At 32.6% G+C, this 24,285-nt stretch overlaps 2 protein-coding genes across 3 annotated transcripts in view; one reads left to right on the top strand and one right to left on the bottom strand.

The window, feature by feature from the left end:
• LOC111424382 (transcription factor vestigial) overlaps window positions 1-9,749 on the bottom strand; it is a 29,233-nt gene extending 19,484 nt beyond the window's left edge. For both annotated transcript variants that reach the window (XM_023057888.2, XM_023057889.2), the window contains exon 1: window positions 9,302-9,749. In XM_023057888.2, coding sequence (XP_022913656.1) covers window positions 9,302-9,445 — 144 coding nt within the window. In that variant the 5' untranslated portion in view covers window positions 9,446-9,749. The remainder of the gene's footprint in view (window positions 1-9,301) is intronic.
• An 8,261-nt stretch (window positions 9,750-18,010) lies between these two features.
• Window positions 18,011-23,118, top strand: LOC111424308 (uncharacterized). The gene is made up of 4 exons (XM_023057809.2): window positions 18,011-18,287; window positions 18,357-18,427; window positions 18,779-19,670; window positions 22,151-23,118. The coding sequence occupies exons 1-4, from the start codon at window positions 18,223-18,225 to the stop codon at window positions 23,013-23,015; spliced, it is 1,893 nt and encodes a 630-aa protein (XP_022913577.1). The 5' UTR covers window positions 18,011-18,222; the 3' UTR covers window positions 23,016-23,118.
• Window positions 23,119-24,285: the final 1,167 nt, after the last annotated feature.

The following is a 24,285-nucleotide window of genomic DNA, read 5'->3' as shown; positions in this document are numbered from 1 at the left end:
AAAAATCTAGAAGACTTAGATGAATACCAATTTTAAACTTGATTTGAATTTAAACTCTGAAAGCTTAAAAAGCTCTGAGTTTAAAAATTGCAATTCCAAAGTAGATTCTTGTTGAAGTGTCTTAATTTAATGAACAGTGAAGACCTAATCAAGAAAAGACATAAACAATGTAACACAAAATATCACAAAGACATATAGATTCAGAATTTAAAAATTAAACTAAAATTATGATAATTAGCCGAGCAAACGATAACAGATCTGAAATAAGGAAGATCGACGCAGTCAATACGTACGAGAAGTCATGCAATCTTTTTGACACCGAAAATGAGGCTGGTAAGCAGCCTGGCCTTCTCTATCTATCTTTATGGATCAAAGTGCTGGTCATTAAAAACGATGGAAAAAAAGAAAATCGATGCCCTGGAGATGAAAACATTGCAAAATTTGTTGACCCGTGAAAGACCTACCTCAAAGGGCATAGTAGCTGGCAAAAGGTCACGTGGAAGCTGGCAAGATACACCTTATCACAAACATCACAGGACAAAGTCTGACGCGCACATCCAATATAACTGAGAATAAGAATGAATGGAGAAATGCTCTGCAGACCAACTCATAAAAGCTCGTTTCTACTATACTATACGAGATTCGGATTGAGAAGAAGATATCTATGGTCATAAACCATAGATCTATGGATTACCTTATTGAAATTAAACAAATACTCAAAACCCCACGTAGTATGAATATAGAACTGTCAAACTGATCGAAATACAAATAACTCCAGAAATCGTAAAGTTAATGGCAACGCAACAAACTTACACCTCAACATTCCTGCATCCTGAATTGTTCCCACAACCTCCTTCTTCTTAACTTTGATAACAACATAACATAATCAGACGCGGATATTATATTATACATAAACGAATAGTCATACATAACTACATAAACCTTAAGTAAAGCAATCCTATCAATAATTCAAAATCCTAACCCAACCTAACCCATTTTCTATCTTGTTTATCTTGGCAAAAATTACGGAGAGTCTTTTCGCTGATAGATACATACAAACAAACATCTCCATCATATTTGAACAAATAGTAAGTAATAAAGCAACCTCACTCGCTACTTTGGCATCGATAGAGCCTATGATTCCATGACGCTCTCATCCACAAACTGACCCAGCTGAATAGCTGCTTTGAACTAGAGCGATTAAAAACTCAATCAGCTGGAATCACTGGACACCGTGAAAAAACTAGTTATGTACACAGGCAAAACACTGATTTTCGCGCAAACTTTTCAAATAAATCAACTTATCAAAAAACTTCATATTCATCAACCACCATCCTTCAAAACTACTTTCAGAAATTGAAAATTAACGTTAACATTAACAGAACTAACGTAACTAACTTCATCTGCGAATTAAAACTGTCACACCTGTCACAACTTATAACAGTCAGTCCCTCACTGTGACAAATTCCACAACATATCTTAGCATATCACTAGAAACTGTCATATACACATCAATCAAAGCAAAAGCTATTTGAAAAACATCAAAAGTAACTAAGCTTTATGAACACGCTGTATAGCGTATCTAATATCTTTGGATATTATGATTTTGGAAAAACAATTGAATATCTGAAGAACTATGCGCGCTATGAGTTAGTAACATATACGTCTGTATAAACAAATTTAATTCTATTCATAATATGATAAAATATACAGGTGTTACATTTAAAAAAACATATAGTCACAAGTCATGAATGTTTTAAGTTGCCATTTGTAAAGAAGGATATGTTTAGCCCAAAAATTTATTGATGAGCCAGAACTACCTCTAATGCTTCCTGTATGTATTATTTTCATCTGGCACATAGAGCTCAATTTTTGCTATACAAAATAGATCCTGATTTAGCATTATTTAATCAAATATGAAATGATGAATACCAGACACAAGTTTTAATACTTGCTAAATCTAGATGACAAAGAGTATGTCAAAATAAGATAAGTACAGTATAGTTCTAAACCATCTAAAAAGGAATTAAATAAAAGAGGGCTTATAGAGAGGGGATATTTGTGTACTTCCCATAAGGAAGACTCAAAGCATCAACTTTGATTGACACATCAAAAGTGAATTATAATTAGAAAAGATCATTTGAAATGTTCTGTCGCTGACATTTAAAATAAACCTCGAACTAGTTTCAACATAGTTCAAGTTAACTATATCAAAAAATATTTGTAAAAAAAAGAATTCGTGCGATTAATGAAGACAGAATTTTTTCCAACTTATTAGCAGACAATTCCAAGTATATTTTCATATAATAAATTAAATGTGATATCATAATTTTTTGACCAAAAACTTTGTGATCAGATTGAATTTCCTTTGAAATCAAAATTTGTCAAAATCAACTTATAATATTGATAAGCATCAAATATATTTTTCACCGATTCAAATTTAATAAACATAAAAAACATAAATTACACAAAAAAAGGCAAATATGCGTAATTATTTTTATTTTCCCAATCATTTCGGTTCGAATTAAATTGTTTTGATTCTTTTATTTTTTAATAAAACCCGATAAATGTTAGTACAAACTTCATATCAATATTATTCGTTGTGTAATTCGCTTGTTTCGACGTTATTTATTGGAACGCCATCCAGATATTTTACATTTTCTGCCATTTCACTGTTACAACAAATCGCTTTAATTAAACATAGAATCAAATTAGATATAACGATTTAGTACAATTAATTATTAGGTTTTCGTAATCATCAATTAAACATACTAATTTGATGATAAATTTGATGGCAATAATAATTAAAATTTAAATATTTTTCACAAAGTTTATGTTTTTACATAAACTATAAGTGTTCGATACAAAAAAGAAGTTATCTTTAGTGTAATTAGCTTAAAGCTTGTAGACCAGCGGCTTCTTTAGATGTTTGCTTTTAATTATAACGGCCATCACGGTGGCCTCCGTGTTTTCAAGATAACGTCGACAATAAAATAGGTCATTTATGTATTCTGTCGGGATCTGAAAGCTCACGGTATGCACTAAAAAACGCTATGTAGAGATAAAAATAGTTGATAAAGATGGAAGAGGGTTGAAAACTTTTTTTTAAAGAATGAAATTTTTACTTGTTTCTAAAAACATATGTATATTTATTTCTCTCACTCGTTAACCATCAAGACCGCAATCAGAGGTTACACAGAGCAGTAATTGATGATGGCACCAACGCTAATTGGTATGCAAATTACGTTCATTGGCAACGCACCTGGTGATTATTCGAAACTTAAACGAATACCATCTAACAGAGCGTTTAATTTATTTTCAATCAACTCAAACACTTTAAGAGTAACATTAGTACTTATTAAGTATTCAAACATTTATTTTCTCATTAAACATATCTTAAGAATTTCTTCTCGCTTCTAATAACGACTTGATAACATTTTATTTTGTTAATTTGAATTTATGATTCAAACTTCACATGTTCAAACTACCTTAATATCCCCTATTATTAATCACCATCATCTATGATAAAGTAATATGGAAATACACAAAAAGTGGCGAGTGGAAAATGGAATATCTCCATGGGGAGATCTCCATCGATCAAAAAAAAGGGGAGAAAAATATGCAAATGTTGTCCGTTTCGTGGGGGGAGCGAGCTTTTAATTTATTAAAACGTCACGCGTCGGTCGTATAACGTCTTCTTGGGTCTCCGTATTGTTCGCGAACGATTCCGCGGAATGAATGGGGGGTTTGGTGAGAGAGAAGGCCTTTCTGGTCGGCGGCCACTCGAAGCGGCCGCTACTAACTGGAAGTGTTCATTAATTATGGATGGTATAATAATGATAGATTCACGGAACACTTCGCGTCCGTAGATAGTTGGTTCTTAGAGATGGCGGCGGCGGCAGCGGTCGCATAATTTCCGATGTGAGACGCCTTTTTATGAGGTGGTAGAGAGTTCTTTGGGTTCGATTCAAGAATGAAACATTTTTATATCGAATACAAATAGAATCAAAGTTAAAGAATTTTTAACATTTAAATCATTATCTTGGACAGTTTTCAATCGGCAGAAAGTCATCTTCAGGATGATTTCATTTTCATCATCAAGATTTTATTCCTGGATTAAAACAATAGCAATTTTGATCAGCACATCTTTTCGTAATGATTTCTGCAAATAATGAAATGTTTAAAATGTCCATTACAAATTTAAAACGCTTTTTGCACTTTTTGATGAAATAAGTTTTATTTTTGTTTCTGCCGGTTTCGATGACTGGTTTCCCGAAACCGGTAGAAACAAAAATTAAACTTATTTCACCGAAAAGAAGAGCAAAGAACTGCTTTACTAATTAATTCCCTATAGATAATTAAGATTATCTACAGGTATTTCATACAAGAATAATTTTAATAAATTATACAATATTGGCACAACTCAATTATAAGCGAGATATATTTCTGGTGTTAATTGTAATCATTGCAATCACATTCCCAAACTGGTTGTTTTAAATTTCTAATTTTACTGTTAATTTTTGAAACAATATTAAGACTATAATAGAATCATCCTCAAGAATTTGTTGTCATACCGTTTTTTATACAACATCAAGTGAAGTTCTAACCTTAAATAAAAACGAATTCCCAACGAGTACATTCCATAGCGCAAAATGTTTATTAGAGAACAACTCCAACAAAGAAATCCTTATCACCTACAACATGTATTAGTCCTTTGGACCGAGATAAAAAGTTGCAATTTTGCGATTTCCTTTAATCTACGATTAAAAAAGGTAAAGAAGAGATTATTATTTTTTGATGAATCATCACAAATGTCCATAAAACGTCAGAACGTCAAAATTTTTCACGTTTAGATTTGGTAACATTAAAATTGAAGAAGACTTGTCAAAATTATTTATCCACAATGACCAGTTTTAAATATATGTAATTTTATAATTTGAGATATTTTGAAATCCAGTCTATCAAACAAGAATTGATGTTGTAAATCAGTTGGGGACACGCATTCGGAACGCAACTAAATGGTATCCATATTGAGCGTTTATTGCAAATGTGTTGCTTTGATTGTTCTAGGTATTGTTGTTGTTGTCCTTGTTCTTATTACTTTTGTAATTAATAAAATAAAAATAACCTTTCTTCAGGAAAAAAACGTGACTTCTATGATTAGTTGGACCTTAGAAATAACTACTTATTTGCAGATAAATAGTAAATAATTATAATAACCATTAATATTTCACCAAAGTGGTCATTCTTTAAAACGGCAGAATTTAACAGACTTTTTTCTCTTGGTATTCGCATTCAAGAAGAAAGAGGGAAACCAAGAGACAGCTAACTTAATTCTGTTTTTTTTTCTGTAACATAGAGGTCATCACCAGAAGCGGTAATATTCATCCCAACAAGATGTAGACTATTCAAAGACCATAGAAACGGTTTCCTACACCTTCAAATACCAATTTCGATAACAACGGAAGAAAGTATAAATCGATATTTCATCCTACTGGTATCCAGACAATCGGTTTATATTTTGATTCATATTAATATCTACTCTATCTTTATGTTTAGATGAAATCTTGCTCTCTAATTATATCATATATCTGTCTCAGGATATCTATCTCTATATCCCGCATTTTTAGAGATTAGAATCTTATAGTTTCTTTTCATGTCTCTGTATCGGATATGAAGCGCAAAATTGTTAAAATATTGCCACATATCCATATCGCATCATATACATCTTTTATGATAACCGAACCCTCTTGGGGAACCTTAAACCAGATCGTTGATACTTCTTCCATGGTAACTTCTAACTCGGATTTCATGTAGTGTTGATTGTTCTTGATAGTATTCATTGATGGAGTATACACGAAAAATTTTATTATCAAATCTCTTTATACAGTCTCTTTTGAATATGGCACATATAGCTTGTTCTAGAGACACTTCCATATCGTTATTAGTTCTTTCTCGAAGACTTTTATGAAAATCAAATTGTACAACCAACAGTAAATCGCCCGCATATACAGGGTGATTCTCAAATTATACGCATAAACTGAGGGATTTATTCCTCAGGACAAATAATGACTAATAGATGAAAAAAATTGTAGTAAAAGATTTTTTAGCTTCCTAAATTTCCGATATGATCGGCGACATCTAGATAATGTGTTTCCTGGAAGATGGATAGGCTTCAATCCTCTTGATTTATACCTTTCTAGTCACTTAAAAAACATAGTGTACGCCACAGAAGTTAATACTCAGCAAATATTGCAAAATCAGATACATGCTCCTGCCTAGATAATCCGCCAACACCCTGGTTTAGGCCGCGCTAGTGTGGGATCGTGGATTCGGGGAGCCCCAATTGATAGAAAATATGGGAAATAACTTCGAACACTTGCTGTGATGTTATTTTAAAATGTTCTATGTTTTCTTGATTTGAAAGTAAATATCACGGATATCTATGAAACAGAAAATCTTTTACTACTAATTTTTTCGCCTATTAGTCATTATTCGCCATAAAGAGTAAATCCCTCAGTTTATGCGTATAGGTTGAGAATCACCCTGTATATTAATCTCCGTTAATAAATTATAACTTTCAAATCCCCAGTTGGGTTCATGTAGATATCCTTCTTTTAGGTACTTACTCATTTCATCCGTTTGGTTGTATTAAATGTTTATAACTTTTCATATTCAATTTTTTTAACTTTATCTTTTTCATTAGCTTTAATAAACAATGTCACCACATATTTGGAGTATGAATTTTTTACATCCTGTATGACGTTATTAATCAGTTAGTTTTCTCTTTTGGTATGCATTCTGATTTGGTGTATTACGGAGAGTCGTTTTTACCAGTTTTTCTACAAGGTTCAAATCCTAGTTTTTGTCGTCTTATAACGCTCTATGCTAAAGTTCATTGCATCCTTTATAATACTTGTTAACTATTTTGCCGCCGCGTTCGCGCTCAACAAAAAGTTCCTGCCTATATCTGCCTCGACAACTCCTAGTCTTAATTCAACGCGTTTTTATTCTTAACTTTTATAGTTTTAAATTGTCCTGTAAGTTCAACTTATACCATTGATTATTTTGATTAATTCTGTTTCTTCTTGAGGCTTGTAGCCTGGACTGTTGTTGAGATGCTTTTTTTTTTGTAGTCTTGTAGTAGTAAAATTGCGATAAGTTATTATGTGATAATTGCTTCACTATTAACTAATACTTTACGTTCAGGAAAGATGATGGAAACTTCTACAAACATTTTCTTTATTGATTTAACCAAAACTTTCAACTGCATTTCTTAAGAATGGATTAATGGAGAACTTTCATAAAAAGAGATATGGTGCACTTTATAATCAGTTCTAACATCATCTATATCTACTGATATCTTACATGAGAGCACAATATCTACTTTGAAGCAACTTGGTTAATAATAAGAAATATTACATTCACACTTATACTGAACATATCATTTAATTTTTGGGCATTTTGGAATTTGGTTCAATATTTCAGCATTAATCGGCAAATTTAAACTGTCTTCAAAGTGAGATTTCATTGAATTTTCTTTGGAAGGTTTCTTTATGTTATCAACTTATTTATAAACATTGATAAGTATGCATAGACATTTTATGTTTATAAGAATCCCTTTTCTAAAGAAAACAGAAAAGTTGTGTTTGGAAGGTATCATCTAATATCTAATATTCTTCTAATATTCTTGTCATCATCACTTTCAGTATTCATTTGTTTAACAGTATTTAGGTCAGCATCTGGCATGATAGTTAGCGTATTATTTGAAGCACAATTTCTCTGCACAATATCACATGTATAAGTGTTAGCAGTCGCCATCGATTCTCATAGATATATATATCAAATAATTGGTTCAATATTATTACATCACATCCTTTATAGTATTATTAAAGTTAATTGGCAAGTATAACGTTTCTAATTGATTTTCTCCACTTTTTAATTATTGGACACTTTTTACAATTGTGACAGTCCAAAAAATTGGTTATGTAGAAAGATATCAAAGAAATGCAAAACAATTTATTATTCTTTTCCATTCAAGCATATCTTGAGTAGCATAGGGTCATCTTTAGGAATTTGTTACAAATACCATGTGAAATTTTCTTTGTTAGATCGGTTTTATGTGTAAAAACAAACATGTATTGGCGATAAGAGAACGTTAAAGGTGCACTTTAATCTCGAATCTGCCATTAGATATTTTTTTGGATCGGTCGGCACACGTGGATAAAAATCGTCAGGTCGGGTGCCAAAAAAGGCTAAACGTCGGACGGTCGTAAGTCTTGCCCGCGGTGCCTGTTAAATTGCCGTGATCGCACCGTATATGCTTAGACGTGCGCCAATAGAAAGTAAAATAAAAATGCCGCGGGAACCGGCGCGGACGTGTTGGTACGATTTCCGAGAACCGTCGAGAGAAATGATTTCCCCCTAAGCGCGGTAATTAATCGACAAAACCGCGACTGTTCACAGCACGCCAACTAAATGTTTTTGCAAAAGTTATTATTTGAGAAAAATTCAAATTTTGCCTCATTACAAACAATACGTAATATAAATACATTGAAAAATGTTTATAAAAAGTGTTGAGAATATCGTTTTTCTTTTTTGTATATCTCCCTTTTTTATCACCGGAAGAAACGGCGAACACACTAAGTAGGTAACTGCAACGTTACTATCGGATTTAATGTCAAAATTAATAATAAAGAATCAAGAATGAAAATGAGTACAAGAATATTAGAACGGAAATATTTTTATTATACTTTTCATTCTTCTTTAAACGCATGAATTATGATTGTTGCATGTTTCTTTCAACGAGATCAAACTGATGATATGAAGCTTTAAACGACATTTCTAGCTTAACGTTTACATAAACGTGTTAATTTATTATTATGTAAATGATTCGAATCACTAATCAAAATATGATTCTTGCAATAAATAATGAAATACCAAATTTCCGTGTTTTACCATCTTCAGGAGCATATCAGATGATTTCAAAAATGTCATTTGAAAAGATTAATGATGATATTGAAAAACATATAAAGTGTCCAAGATGTTATTGGAAGATTTTAAAAATTTTAGACAATATATGAATTAATCTGACATACTTCCAATGAAGTAAAAATCATCTAAAAAGATTTCAGTAATCAAATATTGAAAAAATATAAATTCCAATAGTGTCCAAGAAGTTGTTGGAAAATTTGAAAACTTTTAGACAATTTCTGAATTAATCTGACAAACTTCCAAAGAAGCAAAAATTGCGAGTAATTTTGATGGGTGTAATAAAAATGTTTTAGAATATAATGCTAACCCTATCATATTGATGAGCAGCTCCAAAAGGTGAAGTAAATGGTCCGGCTCTAGGTACCGGATGTGCAGAAACGGGCGGAGCACCACCGGCCCTCTGGTACAAGTACGGGTAATAAGCCTGGTACATCACTTCAGAGCAACTCATAGTACATCACAGGATCCCGCCCTAATCATGCCACTGAATCACAGCACAAGTACAAAAATACAATAGTAAGAATATATAAATCGCGCTTTCTTTTAACCGTTTTCACCGATTCTTAATTTTTTTGGTCTTCTTCTACTAATACTTTATTTCTGTGCGATTTTCCGACGGTAGCCGATCACACTGATATAGTACCTTACACAAACCGTCGCCCGATGTCGCGCGTATCGCGTATCCCCAAAGTTTTCCTATTGAATCTAAGCTGGACGCGGCCAAGTCCGATCACTGTCGACCTTAGGACGCTTACTAAGCACGGGATCCTCCGGCAACCCCGAACACGTCGTTCCTCCGGTTCGAACACGCCCAGTACTTCCCCTCTTCCAACGTTATTAACATAACCGGGACGTACCTTCCGGGCGTGGTTTGTTACTTGGTTGTGTTTCGACCAATCATACTCTTCGTTTCACCGACGGTCGCCAGTTTGTCAATAGTTGGACGCACTGTAGGTGATCGCGATACGGATAGGGTGGGATATCGAACTGGTAGAATTACGCTGTACCTAGTTTTTAAGGGGAGTATAGTTTTTATGCAGAACCGTACTTCACATTATTTCAAATCTTATTTTTATCAAGAATAAGTAAGATTATAGATACATCTAGTCGTCTTATCGACAATAGAACAATGGGAAATACATAAGATCGAAATATGTCGATTAAAACCAAAATATAAATAATGATATATAAAATCCGTGTTATATTAGATTCCAGGAAGACAGCAAAACTTTAAAGTTAGGCAGAAATTTGTTGGTATAATAATTGTTTTTATTTTTGACATAATTTGTACGGCGATCTCCACAAATATAGGGAGAGAATTAGAATTGAAAATACTAAACTTTCCAAATAGTCTTGTTGCAATTTCTTGAAGAAATCTAGAAAGTTCTACATAGTTCTAGAAAATTCCACAAAAAGCATCATAAATAATACAGATACAGAGATGAACTTGTTCTTTGGTTGGTATGTCAAAAATTTTTGTCGTGGTATACCCAAATCATTGTCTGCATTTAATTGTCTTAATCAGTTCTAGGTGCATTTTTGGGGAGTTCCGTGTTCATTTTGGCCAGCTAAGCAAAGACTGTGGACTTATGTCCGTTTTTTGCCAAGTACTGCATAAAGAAAAAAAACTTGAATTTGGCCATTTTTGATACACTCAGGCTATATTCAAACTCTAATATTATAACAGTTCGAGGTTTGTTAATATTTAGTTCTCTTTGAATTCCAAATACAGGCAGATTTGTTGCAAATAAACATTCCAATTTTACCTTGTACTTGGTACTTGACTATAGAGGTTATATATCAAGATTTAAGCTTAGGAATAACAAAACCTGAATACGTCCGTGGAGAATTGAATTATATCAATGGTTGTTCCAGAAAAAGTATCAATCTCCATTATTCTTAAATAGAGCGTCTGCTTCTCTTTCGCAATACTCTGTGTATGATGAGTAACACAGATAATCAGCCTACAATAGGCGACAATAAGAGATATAGAGTTAGTTAACTTAACTTTAAACTTCAAAGTTGTTATTCTGCAAGTCTTAACGTATCTGTTTGAGAACTCCTCTGAATAGACTTGGTGTTTTGAGTACTTAATGAGGACATCTTAGAAATGCTTAATGACAACGCTTATTAATGCAGTGTTGTTAAAAAATTGTATTTCCTTAAATTGCGTCATCCACTGTGCACTTCTTTTTGCAAAAGAATTATAGTGTGTCTTCAATCCTTTCTTATTTAGTGTACTTCCGGGTAGAATTCTTGTACCATAGGGTGTGTTGCTTCATAACTGAAGGTGGTAATATGGCAACAATATCTGGTTATAATAATAGCTACAGCTATGATTTAGTGTATTTTACTTCCTTAAGACTCGCTCCTGTGTTATTACTGCTTCTTACACTATCAGCATCATCATCGGAATCCTTTTGTACTGATATGGACAACGTGTAGTTTTTGCATAACTAGTCTCAGCACTTAATTTTTCTGACCAAAACGCCTTTTTGCGCAAAAGTTCACTTAGAAAGTCCTTAAGCATGATACAAGATGACTGTCTGATATTACTTTGACGACGTTGTGGCGTATAAATTCATGTTGCATAAAATCATTTAAGTAAATGTCGTATTATCCCATTTTGGTCATGTCCTGGCTTCTCTTTATTAGCATTGGCTATTACCGTGTTTATTTGTTTAGGAGCAGTATTTATCAAATCTCAAAAATGCGTTTAAAAGCTTAACATCCAACGGTTGGCATAAATTATTAGAAGATATTGTTATATTTGTAGCATGGAGATCTTGGTCTTCCGTAATAAACCTCAAAATAAATTCTTCCTTAATTCTAGGAAGCTTAACACAAAATCATTGTGGTACAGCTTTTTGTCTGATTCGTCTCTATACAAGTTCTTTACTATCTGGACCATCGGCTATATTGATTCCATCATAAATACAATATATTACATCTTCGAATATTTACTCAATTCTATTCAAGAATACAACAAAAATTTCCCAGGATCTTTATGCCTGCGCCTTATTAACGTTTTGTGAGACTCATTGGGCAAAATTTTTGGTGCTTGTGAAGAAGAGCCTCGTCCTTTCCATGTGAATTATTTTCAACCTGCAATCTAAACATGATTTTGTTAAGTATTCTAAGAACTTGCTAGCTTCAACAATAAAACTTAAATATGACAATATGACGCTTGTTCTGGTAGTATCCTTATAAAGTCTGCTTCAAATTTGCTTCAACACACCAATATCAAATTTGTTTCGTGATATATTTGATTTCAGTTCTTCAAAGTGATCGTGTCCCGACATAGCCTCAGTATTTCAACTAACATGTGTCACCGCCGTGAAGATCATAGCTGTAATGGATAAGTGTTAAGGTAGCAAATTTAAAAATAGAAAGTGTTTATCAATACCATAACTGATTTTGAAGCTCGCTTCAACTTAAGGTAGAACATGTTTTTCACATGTACCGAAGATGCTATTTAAGGTTGGACTTTGTAATTAACTGCCGAAGTCAACTAAATTGTGGATATTGGACTGTGGCAATTAGAATTGGTAGAGAAGAAATTCAAATATCCCACAAGATGATATTCGATTACAACCTAAATGTAAAGATTGCGTAATGTTGAATGCAGAAATAATGATAAAAGTTTTCAGACTTCAACATACTCAAAATTCGAAAGATTCAGATTCAGGCATGATAGAAGATGAGATAACTACTGTATGCGGTAGTTAAACTTGCTTACTCCTAAAAAATAAATAGCTGAAGTTAAAAAATTGTTTTTGGTAATGGAATATAGACAACCAAATCAGAAATTATTAGCCCCTAAGTTTTCTTTGGCAAATAGTTGTTGTCTTAGATCAACTTAAAAGAAGAAAATCGGTTACTACAGATCTCAAAGATTATCAAGAGTCGTAACTACCAATACGTCATTTGAATCTAATAAATTTATTTGATTATCATTCGATCTCAAAGTCAGTTCCATTACCTTTCATGTTTTACCGTGTTTATGAAATTATATATAGAAATGCAATGTTTTTTCAAAGTGAAATAACCCGACTAGGACAAAGAATAACAAGTTGAGTCATATTAGCACATGACTAAAAATGCTATATAACATTACACAAATAAAAATTTAAATGTTATCTTTACAATGATGTGGTTCTTTCACTTGAATCACTAGATGTAGTCTGCAATCTATGTTTTCGAAAGTAATTTTTCGCAATGAGACGCATATTCTCAACTTAAGAAATAATAATAATAACATAGATAATCCGAAACTTTTGGATCGTAATAAAACTCCCTTAATACGGTTCTGAATATAGTCGATGCGCAGGCCCCATTTCAATTACGACCGGAACGAGGTAAATCAAATGCTCTCGATTCTCTCGATGTTTTTAATGTTCCCCATTGAATGCATTAGCTTTGATGATGACGATTTTATCACGAATCGCGCAGCAGTAGCGATTGATCGGTCGCGCTCTTCACTTCGCGGAAATTATGAATTTTCATCACGAACACAGCAGTCCGCGCGTACACCGTGCGTCAGGTTATTACTCTTTACTTATTAGGCTGAGATAATGAACGGCAGCCATTTATCTTTTACCCAATGTCCGGTGGCCCAGGCGGGGTTAATAAAATTTAATCAGATTTGTAGATCTTCAGATGATGTTCATTACCTGCTAACAGGAAATTAAATACTTTTCCATTTTTATTATTGAGATTTTCGCGATATCTTTTCGATGTAAAAAGAATATTAACGTAAATGCATTTAATACCAGCGTTTCAAACAGTCATATAAAAACCGTAATTAACAACGGAATAAGAATGATCAGAATTGAAATACTTTAAACCGGTAACAACTTACTTTAAGAATTTCCATTGGAATACGAAAATCGTATATGATTAATTTAGTTTTAACAAATTACCGCATAGCAAACAAGTTTAAATCGCAAAATTCCCAAACATCTATAAGTGAACATCAACGGGTTCTAAACGAACCCATTCTAAAGCATTTGTAACATCTTTCACCGTATTAACATACTTCTTAATGTAAACAAATTTCTACCGAATTCTTAGCTGCTATTAACGTGTACATAAATTTTATGACATTTTAAAACTAAAACTGTTATTCGGCCTAACTAGTACATTGGAATGGATGATCGGATCAACCATATTTGGGTTTATTTCCATTTAACTGGCATAAAAATTTCTTCAAGGAAATTTTAATATATAGAAAAAACCCAACATAATATTTCGCAATTCATAAGTACTTTTGCATATATATTCCACGACTTATTTGTGGTGAAACGGTAAAAATGCGAAAACTAATGACGCAAACGTCATATGTGGATAACCGTAGCACAGTTTCTTATCGCCGGGTTCTCATACCTTTGCTATCGCTAAGCGCATACTGCAAAATAAAAACATTAAAAAATATTCGCATTAGAACCAAGAACGTGTGGTTGTTTGTTATTGCAACGGCCGGGAACCGGTCTATTTTTTTAGGGCAGCGTCTGGCATTACACGAATTCCGAATTTCCATTGCCGTTTATTGCTAGCAATTCGTTCTTTTGCGCATTTTCCTATTAAATCGATGCGGTAATTTAAATTCTGACAGTTTCTTACAGAAAAACTTATCGGTTAAAACATTCAAAACCTATGTAAAAACTACGTTAATTTCAAATTTATATTTATGTAAAATTATTGGAAAATCTTTCATTACCTATTACTCAAAATTGTCGATGGAAGAGACGAGAAACGAGATGTTATATCTAACAAGTTTACATCGTTCATTATCATAACAATTTTCAAAACGAAGCTAGAAATAATTAAATGACTCCTGTATACGAAAGAATGATAAAATATTTACACGAAATGTTATAAAACACAATTCCTGCAAAAAATAGGGTTGTTACTATCATAGAAGAAAACGTATTTGCTTACCTATACGAACTTATAAAGAAATTAATTTGCATAAATTTTAACTTACGTACACATTTAACATAAACTCGTAAATAACTGATGTCCGTTGACGTCTTTAAATTCATTAACGCCCTCTGTTAAACATTTGCTAATGTAATTTTGCCAAATACGAGAGATGCCTTTTTTTGCAAGCAAAATTTCTTTGTTTCAAAAATAAACTGTTTTAAAATTGCCAGGAAACTCCCACCCTTGTTCGTTTGTAATCCAGAAAATGACGTCAGCATCGGACCAATACGTCACACCACGCATCACGCTCAATCATTTGTTATTGTGTTGATGAAGATGCACGGCTAAACCCGAATGTTTCTAGTTCTAGATCTATTGTTTGTTCTAGTTTTAATTGTTATTCTTCTCCTTCTACTTTCGATGATGTTGGTCAAGCCTTATGTTTGGATTCAACTATGCACACAACTCTTTGTCCATCTTTTGGGCAATCGTCTTTGTGATCATTTTCCTTTCGGTCGTCCCTACATACATATTCTGCCCAATCTCCTCTCATCCATTCTTTCCACATGCTCCTTCCACCTATTCTTTCTTATTTTTGTCCATTTTACTACATGTATGTTACATCTCTCTCTAATAGAGGTGTTGATCTGCCTGCCTCGCAGTCGCAGTGTCACATTCAACATAGATCTCAAGACTTTCATCTCCATCACGTCATGTTTCTGCTGTCGTCCTCGGTACCATATTGTAACACAGCAGACGTTGGGCACCAGCAATTGTCGCATTAAAGCCAGCTGCGAGATTCATTTGTTGATTCTGAATTGGAAATAAATGACAATACCATTGTGCCGTAGATAAAAATATAAAGAGAATATCAGATAGACTATACTGCACTCACGAAAAAACGCAACAATATGTTAGTATGGGTCGTACTATGACATTATATATTTTCCTTCTATACGCATGTATTTGTTCTGCCATATAGTGTCTCTTAGACAGCCTGCCATTTGTGTTGCTCTTGTAACTTGTGTTTGTACTTCTATACATCTCGATACCTTGTAATTTCTACACCTAGATATTTAACATGCATAAATTGTTCTAATATAAAGTCTTCAACTTGTAGTTCGCAGCGTCTTGGTTTTTTGGATATTACCATACATTTTGTTTTCCCGTTGATATTTTCATATTGTATTGTTTAGCTGCTATATTGAAGTAATACACTAGTTTTTGAAGGTCATCTTCGTTACTTGCATTCAAAACGGCGTCGTCGGCATAGCAAACTATGTTAACATTTTGGGTCTCTATCTTGTATCCTAGTTTGGGTCCGATGGCTTCTATTACAAGAACGGACTTAGTTAATACCCCTGTCGAACTCCTTCGCTCACAGGTATTTCTTTTCGTATGCTTTGGGCAGTTCTTATTTTAGAAGTATTGTTGGTGTATTTATCTTCTAATATATTGATAGCGTCGTGTTTCTTAACTCGATCAAAGTTTTAAGTCAAGTCGACGAAACACAAAAAGACGGGATTATTAAATTCTATTGATTTTTCTATAATCTGCTTAATAATAAAGATGGCGGCATCCGTTGTGCTTCTTTTCTTCCGGAATCCCTGCTGCTCTTCTGCTATTTCGAGTGTTCCTTGCAGATCTTCATGTATTATTGATGTAAATACTTTCATTGTGGTATTAAGGAGAGTAACTCCCCTGTAGGTATCGTCACACTACTCTAGTGACGTGTTGGGGCACCCTGTTTTTATGATTTTATTAAAAAGTGTGTATAGTCGATCTTGAAGTGCCTGACCACCGTGCTTTAACATTTCATTCGTAATTAAATCAAGACCTGGACTTCTTCTGTTTTTCAGTTTCTTTATACCATACCAATTTGTTCCGAGGATATTTTGAAGTCGGTGTCATTTCTACTTCCATTTCTTGGACTTATTTGAGATGGTGTCTGCTCATATTGTTCTTTAAAATATTCCATCCATTCTGTTTTGCTGATATAATTGAGCTTAATTGTTGTTCAATGCTAACTTTTTGAATATGTTTATTAAATGAAAAGTAGAACTAACACTAGATCTAGAACTATTAACACCTGTATTTAGTTTATTTGATACCGAAATCCCGATTTTTGAAGAACAAGCAGCACAACACAGAGACAAATGTGCGAACTTGCTGAAATAAACCAATGATGAGCATTCAATGAGTCTTAGGTTCAGGCTTCTTAGGTTCCATTCTGGCTACATGACCAATCCATCTCAACCTTTCAATTTTGATAAATTTTACTATATATGGTTCGCAATATACTCGAAGTTGAGGAACAGCGTTATTTATTCTTCTAAGCAGTTTCATATCGAATCTCTTTAGTGTTTCTTTGTCTTTTTACACTAAAGCCCATAATTAAATACTGGCAGTATTAAGGTCTGGTATGGAAGCATTTGTTGGCTAGGATTAACTCCCCTGTAGTTTTCCGGCATTCACGCTACTTTCCCACTGTTGGGGCACCCTGTCGCCTGTCGGTATGATTTCTACTTCCATTTCTTGCTTTTATTTGAGATGATGTCTGCTCATACTGTTCTTTAAAATATTCGATCTATTCTTTCTTGCTGATATGGTTGAGTTTAATTGTTGTTCAATGCGCTAGATTGTTGTTTATGTTTATTAAACGAAAAGTAGAACTAACACTAGGCCTAGAACTAGAAACATCCGTATTTAGCTGTCTTAAAAGACGATTAAACTTGACATTGTTAATATTTTGTTTTATTAGCGCCATCTATTATAGATTTGCTTATATAATATTATAATCATAAAGAGTGATGCCTTTCTTTAACAGTAAAATTTCCGTTTAATAAAAATTAATTTTTTGGTATTAAAGATTATTAATTATTGAATTAGTAAACAATAAAAATTGCATAAATAAAAAGAAAATCTTTTAATTTTATGTAAAAACGTGAAATTAGTTACAAATCAAAAAGTTACTAGATTCGACCGGCAAACATTAAATGAACTTGATAATTCTATGGTGATATACCGGTTGAGTATAGTGTTTAATTATTCTTATCGTAACCCGATTGTATTACACGCGTTTCGTTATCAAAAAAATGTTTCAAATTACTTATTGCATTCTCACTATAAACGCGATAAATTAGGAATATTCCTAAATAGTAAAATGGCGCATGCGTTTGTTGTTTGGTCGGCGTCCTAATGAACCGTTAATGTTAAAATTCAATCTTTTTCTCGGTTAGTGAACTTATATACTGGAAGAATTACTCTTCATTTTATGCGTTCGTTTTTGCGGACTTAAGCATCATGGAAAACATCCTAAGCTATATAAGAAGTTTACTTCCTACAACTGCTTTTGGACGTAAGCGAAGGTGAGGTTATGTCCGTTCGTTGACAGCAACCTGCGTTATAAAATATTGCAAATTTTTTTTCTTTGAAAGGGCCGCGGACGATTGTGAGTCCCCGTTGAAAATTAGACGAACCAGTTATTCTCAATTGTCGTCACCAGAAGGTGAGTTTGTTAAAATAAGGGTTAAATTGTTTGGATATAATGTTAGGTTATGTTAATTATCGTCTTAAATAAAATAATTGTGACTTACCATTGTTTATTTTATGTAATGGAGAGTAATTAACGTAGCAATGTGTTGTTAATGAATGACCAAAACATACTTAAGCAGGTGCTGTTTTTTAGTAAATAGATATATCAAGCTTTGCACGATAACACGGTGCTTGTTGATAAGTCTTATACTTGGAACTGGTAAAAAGTATTGGTCATTCCTATATCAGCACATTAACACTTTTTTTTATGGTTTAATCAAGTTTGATTCAAAAAAGTAAAATTTTCTTTAAATTATGTTTCTAGAAGATTGGTATTCCACAGTATCATCTCCGAGTATGAAAAAACGATCAAATTTATTACCAAAACCTGAAAAATCCCAATGGTCTTTAAAAGATCTTAGTCCGATAGTTATAGACGAAGACGATGATGTGGTCACAACAAAAGAATCCTCTTTCGCGTTACCGCGTCGATCCTTTTCATATAAACAAGCAACTTCCACCCCGAATTGTACTGCAACAGGTTTACAAAATGGGGCAGCCGATGACGACGTGATCTTCATCAATGCCAAACTATCTTCCACAAATAAATCGAGTTTAGCGAATCGGAAAGGATTTGATTATATAAAACCAAACGTGTTATGTTTAAATAATAATGAAGGAAGTGGTCCTGAAAGGAAAGTTTCCATACAAAATGGAACGATTAAACGCAGGAGCACCCCGTTTTTTAATAGCTTACAAAATTCAAAATCTAAACTTTTACCTGAACCAAGAAAACCGATTCAAACAACCGCGTTAGAATACTCTTATAGATTAGATGAAAAGAAGCAGTACGAGGAGATGTTGGGACGAAACGTTGCTGCTAAATCACCTTTAAATAATTATAACGATTTTAAAAAGTTTCATTTGCGCGGAAAAAGAATCGTCGATTTGGCTTTGAAATCAACAAAGAAAGCGCCTGATTTTATTGACTTAACTAATGATAATAATAAAACAAAAAAACAATCTACTTTGGAAACGATACAGAAAGTACTTAAAGAACATGACAATGAGAGCGTTCTTAAAAATAATCAGACAGATATTGAGATTTTACCTTCACCACCTTCACCAAAACCAGATTTTCAAATTGAAAAACATAATAGTTTAGCTAGTTTTAAGCATCCTTCAGATCCTACACATGAAAATTGGATACAAAATGAGTAAGTATTTAAAAAGATCTTTATTTATTAAATTGAAATGTTTCTTGATGATTACTTACATTGTGCAAATATGAAGACATTGTTTGTAATTCCACTAAACACTGAACGTTTTTGATTGAATTTAACTAAACCACTGACAGCTTCCTTAAACAAACTGTGGTTACATAGAGGTGTGTTAATAGTAAGGGAAAGAATTTTTGGTATGTAAAAGATGCCTTGTATTTGGTATGTTTTAGTCATTGGTGGCGGATGGAATTTTTCGATTAAATTCAATAGTAAATATTTGAGAAATATTTTTTTTAATGTGTATAATTAAGTATTTCGCAATGATACAGTACACTCGCATTTTTCTAATTTTTTTTTTTAATAGAAAATATTTGGTAACATTACCATTGTTTTCAAAACTTGATACCTCTCAACATGCGGATTGAAACGGCAAACGATCGTTATCATGAAAATAATTCCAGTAAAGATTATTGTAATCAACAATAATTTCTAAGTAATACTTGTGATTTTGAAAATATCAACAAATTTCCTACAAATTTGGATGTTTTATTTTTTTGAAACCAAATTCATTATCTTTTAATTGTGAATAATGAAGTAGGTTTGGCCTCAATAATTTAAGGACACTTTTACTCATAGCGATTTTATGTTTTAATATTTTCACTCATTTAGTTATGTTGTGTCACAATATTTTATCACATTTGGATTGGTCGCTATGTTCATATCGCTATTTCTTATTGTTCGAATTGTCGTCCATGTAGTTCTTGTCCTAGAGGGAACTACATAAACTTCTAGTCCTATTCCAGTCTAGAGGTCTAAAGCAACTTTCATTCTGCTTTACTTTATACAATTTATCTTTGTTACATATTCTTCACTTCAATACAAAAAAAGTTGCATAAAAGTATAATGAATTAACGAAATACTATGGTTTGGCACATTCCAAGTCTGTGGAAGATATGAACAAAAAAAAATTGGCAAAATACTATCATAAAAGTTCCACAGATGATAACCCAATTATTTTAGGTAATCTTGTCAGGATGCTAATGCTTCTAGTGTCTAATGCATCTATTCTGTCCATCTTCCAGTTGTTCTTACAGCTAAGTCAATTCCCATATTAAATAAAAATATGGTGTGTCTGGAAATGTCTGAAATATAGCCAATAACTGTGGTTTTAAAGAAAAATGTTTCAAATAAAAAATTCTTTATTAATCGTTTACATTATTCTTTGTTTCGTTGCTATGACAACCAACATTGTTATTTTAAATGGGATGCATATGTTTTTTTTGCACATTTTAATAGAGGATAAATCCCTCTACGCGATGAACATATTAAATCATATGGTTATATTAAAAAAAAATAGAGAAAAAATGCGTTCTCTGAAAATATTAAATCAGAAAATTACAATCAAAGTAGGCGCCGAAATAACGCCGTGAGCTTTAAACAAATATGGCGCAATTAAGCGAACGACAAAGAATCCAAATATTAATAATGTATGGGTACGGTGCAGGTATAGAGGGACTCTATCAAAGTATGCAAAAAAATATATGCATACCATTTAAAATAACAATGTTGGTTGCCATAGCAACGAAACAAAAACAATACAAACAAGCAAATATTGCCAAAAAATGTGCCTTGATTAATAAAGAAACTTGTTTTTGAAACATTTTTTTTTAACCATAAATGGTGAAGTTATTGGCTATATTCAAGACATTTGATAATATTACGCATAAGCTAAAGGACCTACTTTTATTAAATAGTTTGGAACATTTTCAGATTTAATTCATGTTCCAATGTAAGAAGTTTTTAATAATGTTATTTCATTTTTCCAACAACACATAGATACAAGTACAAAAAGGCGCCTAAGCGATGTATCATAATGTAGCCACAGGAAATGTATTAAATTTTTTATCCGACGCTCTCATTATAGCCGATTCTCATTCCACATTCGATGCATGTTTCACTTATTTTACAATATATCAGAAATCTGGAATATTTCAATAACTGCGTCGACTTTAATTTTCTCATCAAATCCTATATATCTTGCTCCAGATCAAGGTTGTATAATATTCTCAGACTTTTCTGCTATTATAGCACGTGTAGTTTCAATCATGTTGCTAAAAAGAATATGACAACTTTCTGCAAATTTTTGTATTTTTGGTTGCTGAGAAGATAATCGAATTTTGATAACAATGAGAAACTTTTGTGATTTTGACACTGACAGTAGATTTTTTTAATTACGTTTTAAGGTGTTATGTTTTTATTAAATTCTGACGCCGACAGCTGATTTTAAAAAGAATGGGCTATAATACAACATCAAAGTCATTTTAACAAGGTGTACAAAATTCTCGTTTAAATAATGGGCCAATTTATAAGCATATTAACACACCTAATTTACCTCTTGTTTTCTCCATTAGCTTATAGAATGTAGAGTTTGTAACACATATAAATTCATTTTGCACCTCTACCCTCTGTTCTAGAATTAAAAAACACGATGAAGCTTTCCAAAAGAGACAACGAGCGATTGAATTGCAAACCCGCTCTCTGGCTCAATTTTCCAGAATAAGCGACGAAATTCGAGAGAATTTATTAACACAAAAGGTAAATACATGTTTAAATATAAAGAACGTATTAATCCCTGTGGAAGAACCAGTTGAAAATGCGTTCAAAGAACTAACACAGCATCAAAATGCGCTCGTCGATAATGCATTTAATAGACAACGACCGGCGACGGAAGTGTTGGTTAGTAAATTTAATATGAATATAACACGCGCTGATATGGGAACATTACATGGATTAAGTTGGTTGAACGATGAAGTTATAAATTTTTACATGAATTTGATTATTGAAAGAGGAAAATCTAAGAGTTTCCCGGCAGCGTATGCCATGAATACATTTTTTTATCCGAAAATATCAACTGGTGGTCAATCATCTGTAAGAAGATGGACAAGAAAAGTTGATATATTTAGTTACGATATGATTGCCGTTCCAATACATTTAGGAATGCATTGGTGCATGGCAATGATAGATTTTCGGACTAAAACAATTAATTATTACGACAGCATGGGAAGTCCGAATAAATCGTGTCTTACAACTTTATTGCAGTATTTGAGGGACGAACATAATGATAAGAAGAAGACTGATATTGACCTGTCGGATTGGCGACTAATAAACGCTAGAGATATTCCACAACAAATGAACGGAAGCGATTGCGGCATGTTCTCCATTACGTTTGCTGAATTTTTAACACGAGACGCTAAGATTTCATTTGCACAGGAAAATATGCCGTATTTAAGGCGAAAAGTCGCCGTCGAAATTTTAGAAGGAAAATTATTCATTTCGTAACGATTTTCTCGCCTTTGTAAATACGGAAGAATAAAAATACTTTGATTTTGTATTATTTATTATATCATGTCAATAGAATATTCGAGATATTTGTACACTCTAAGAGTCCCTGTGTCTTTATTTTTACTTTTATTATAATTATCTTTTTCTTTGAAGTTTTCTTTTTATATGTAAGATCTTAGATTTTTGTATAAACTAATGTAATACAATTTTTTTTCATGTATAATTAAATGGTATTTGTTTAATTTTTTTACACATTTACCTATTAACATTTTAAAAGTAAATTACCTATTTATCCTCTTAGATTTAGCCTCATATATCCTCTTACAATATAAAAAAATGTGTTTTATACTCTACCAAGACCGCATATATAAGGTCGTGAGGGTTAATATGAGAAATTTTGATCAAATTTTTTAATTGGGTTTTGTTTAAATTTTAAAGTTTTGATTTTAGATAAGGAAGATGATTTCTATAGCAAGAATGTAGCCAAAACATTAGATATAACAGCAAAATTAAGAAAGCATTTAGAAAAACAAATGTGTAAAACAATGCAAAGTTTGGTATAAATGGACAAGTTGGGTTGCCTAATTAACCTTATATCCTTTAAAACGTTCTAATAGAAATAACATTTTAATTTTATATCTATATACTAATTTATCATTTTTTTAGTCAATCAACTAACCAAACGATTATTAAAACAGTTTGACGTTGCCTTTGAAGTAAAGCAGAACAAGATTGTAAGGAGTCAGATAAGCCAGTTATATGTTAGGAATACGATAATAAGATCTATATTTTGGCAGCTTGGAACATAATTTTAGGAAATAGATAACATTAGTCAATGCTAACACAAAAGTTGTAGGCTTGCAGATGCAGAACTAGATAAAACAGCTCTAATTACTGTGTTGATGAGACTAGATATTTCTAGATAAGCTTGTATATGTTGGGCAAAAACAATTGTATCGTCAAGGATCACTGCTATAAGTTGCTTTACCTTAATGGTGTCTATTAAGGTAAGACATCCGACGATTGCGGTGCTATTAGATGTTGAGAAGGCTTAGTATTGCGTCTGGAAAGATGGTCTGCTGGCAAAAATGATCGAGGCCAATCTAGAAGGGAACCTCATCAAACTGGCAGCTTCGTTTCTAAAGAATAGGTATTTCCAGGTGAAAATGGAAGATAAAATGTCCAACGTAAGAAGAATAAAAGAAGGATCTCCGATTTCCGCTCTGCTATGTAATATATTTGTAAGGGGGGCGAATGGCCCCGTGGT

Source organism: Onthophagus taurus, chromosome 6 (genome assembly GCF_036711975.1).
Source record: "Onthophagus taurus isolate NC chromosome 6, IU_Otau_3.0, whole genome shotgun sequence".
In the NCBI taxonomy this organism is placed as follows: domain Eukaryota; kingdom Metazoa; phylum Arthropoda; class Insecta; order Coleoptera; family Scarabaeidae; genus Onthophagus; species Onthophagus taurus.
The sequence above is the reverse complement of the archived record's forward strand: the minus strand, read 5'-3'. Positions and strand labels throughout refer to the sequence as shown.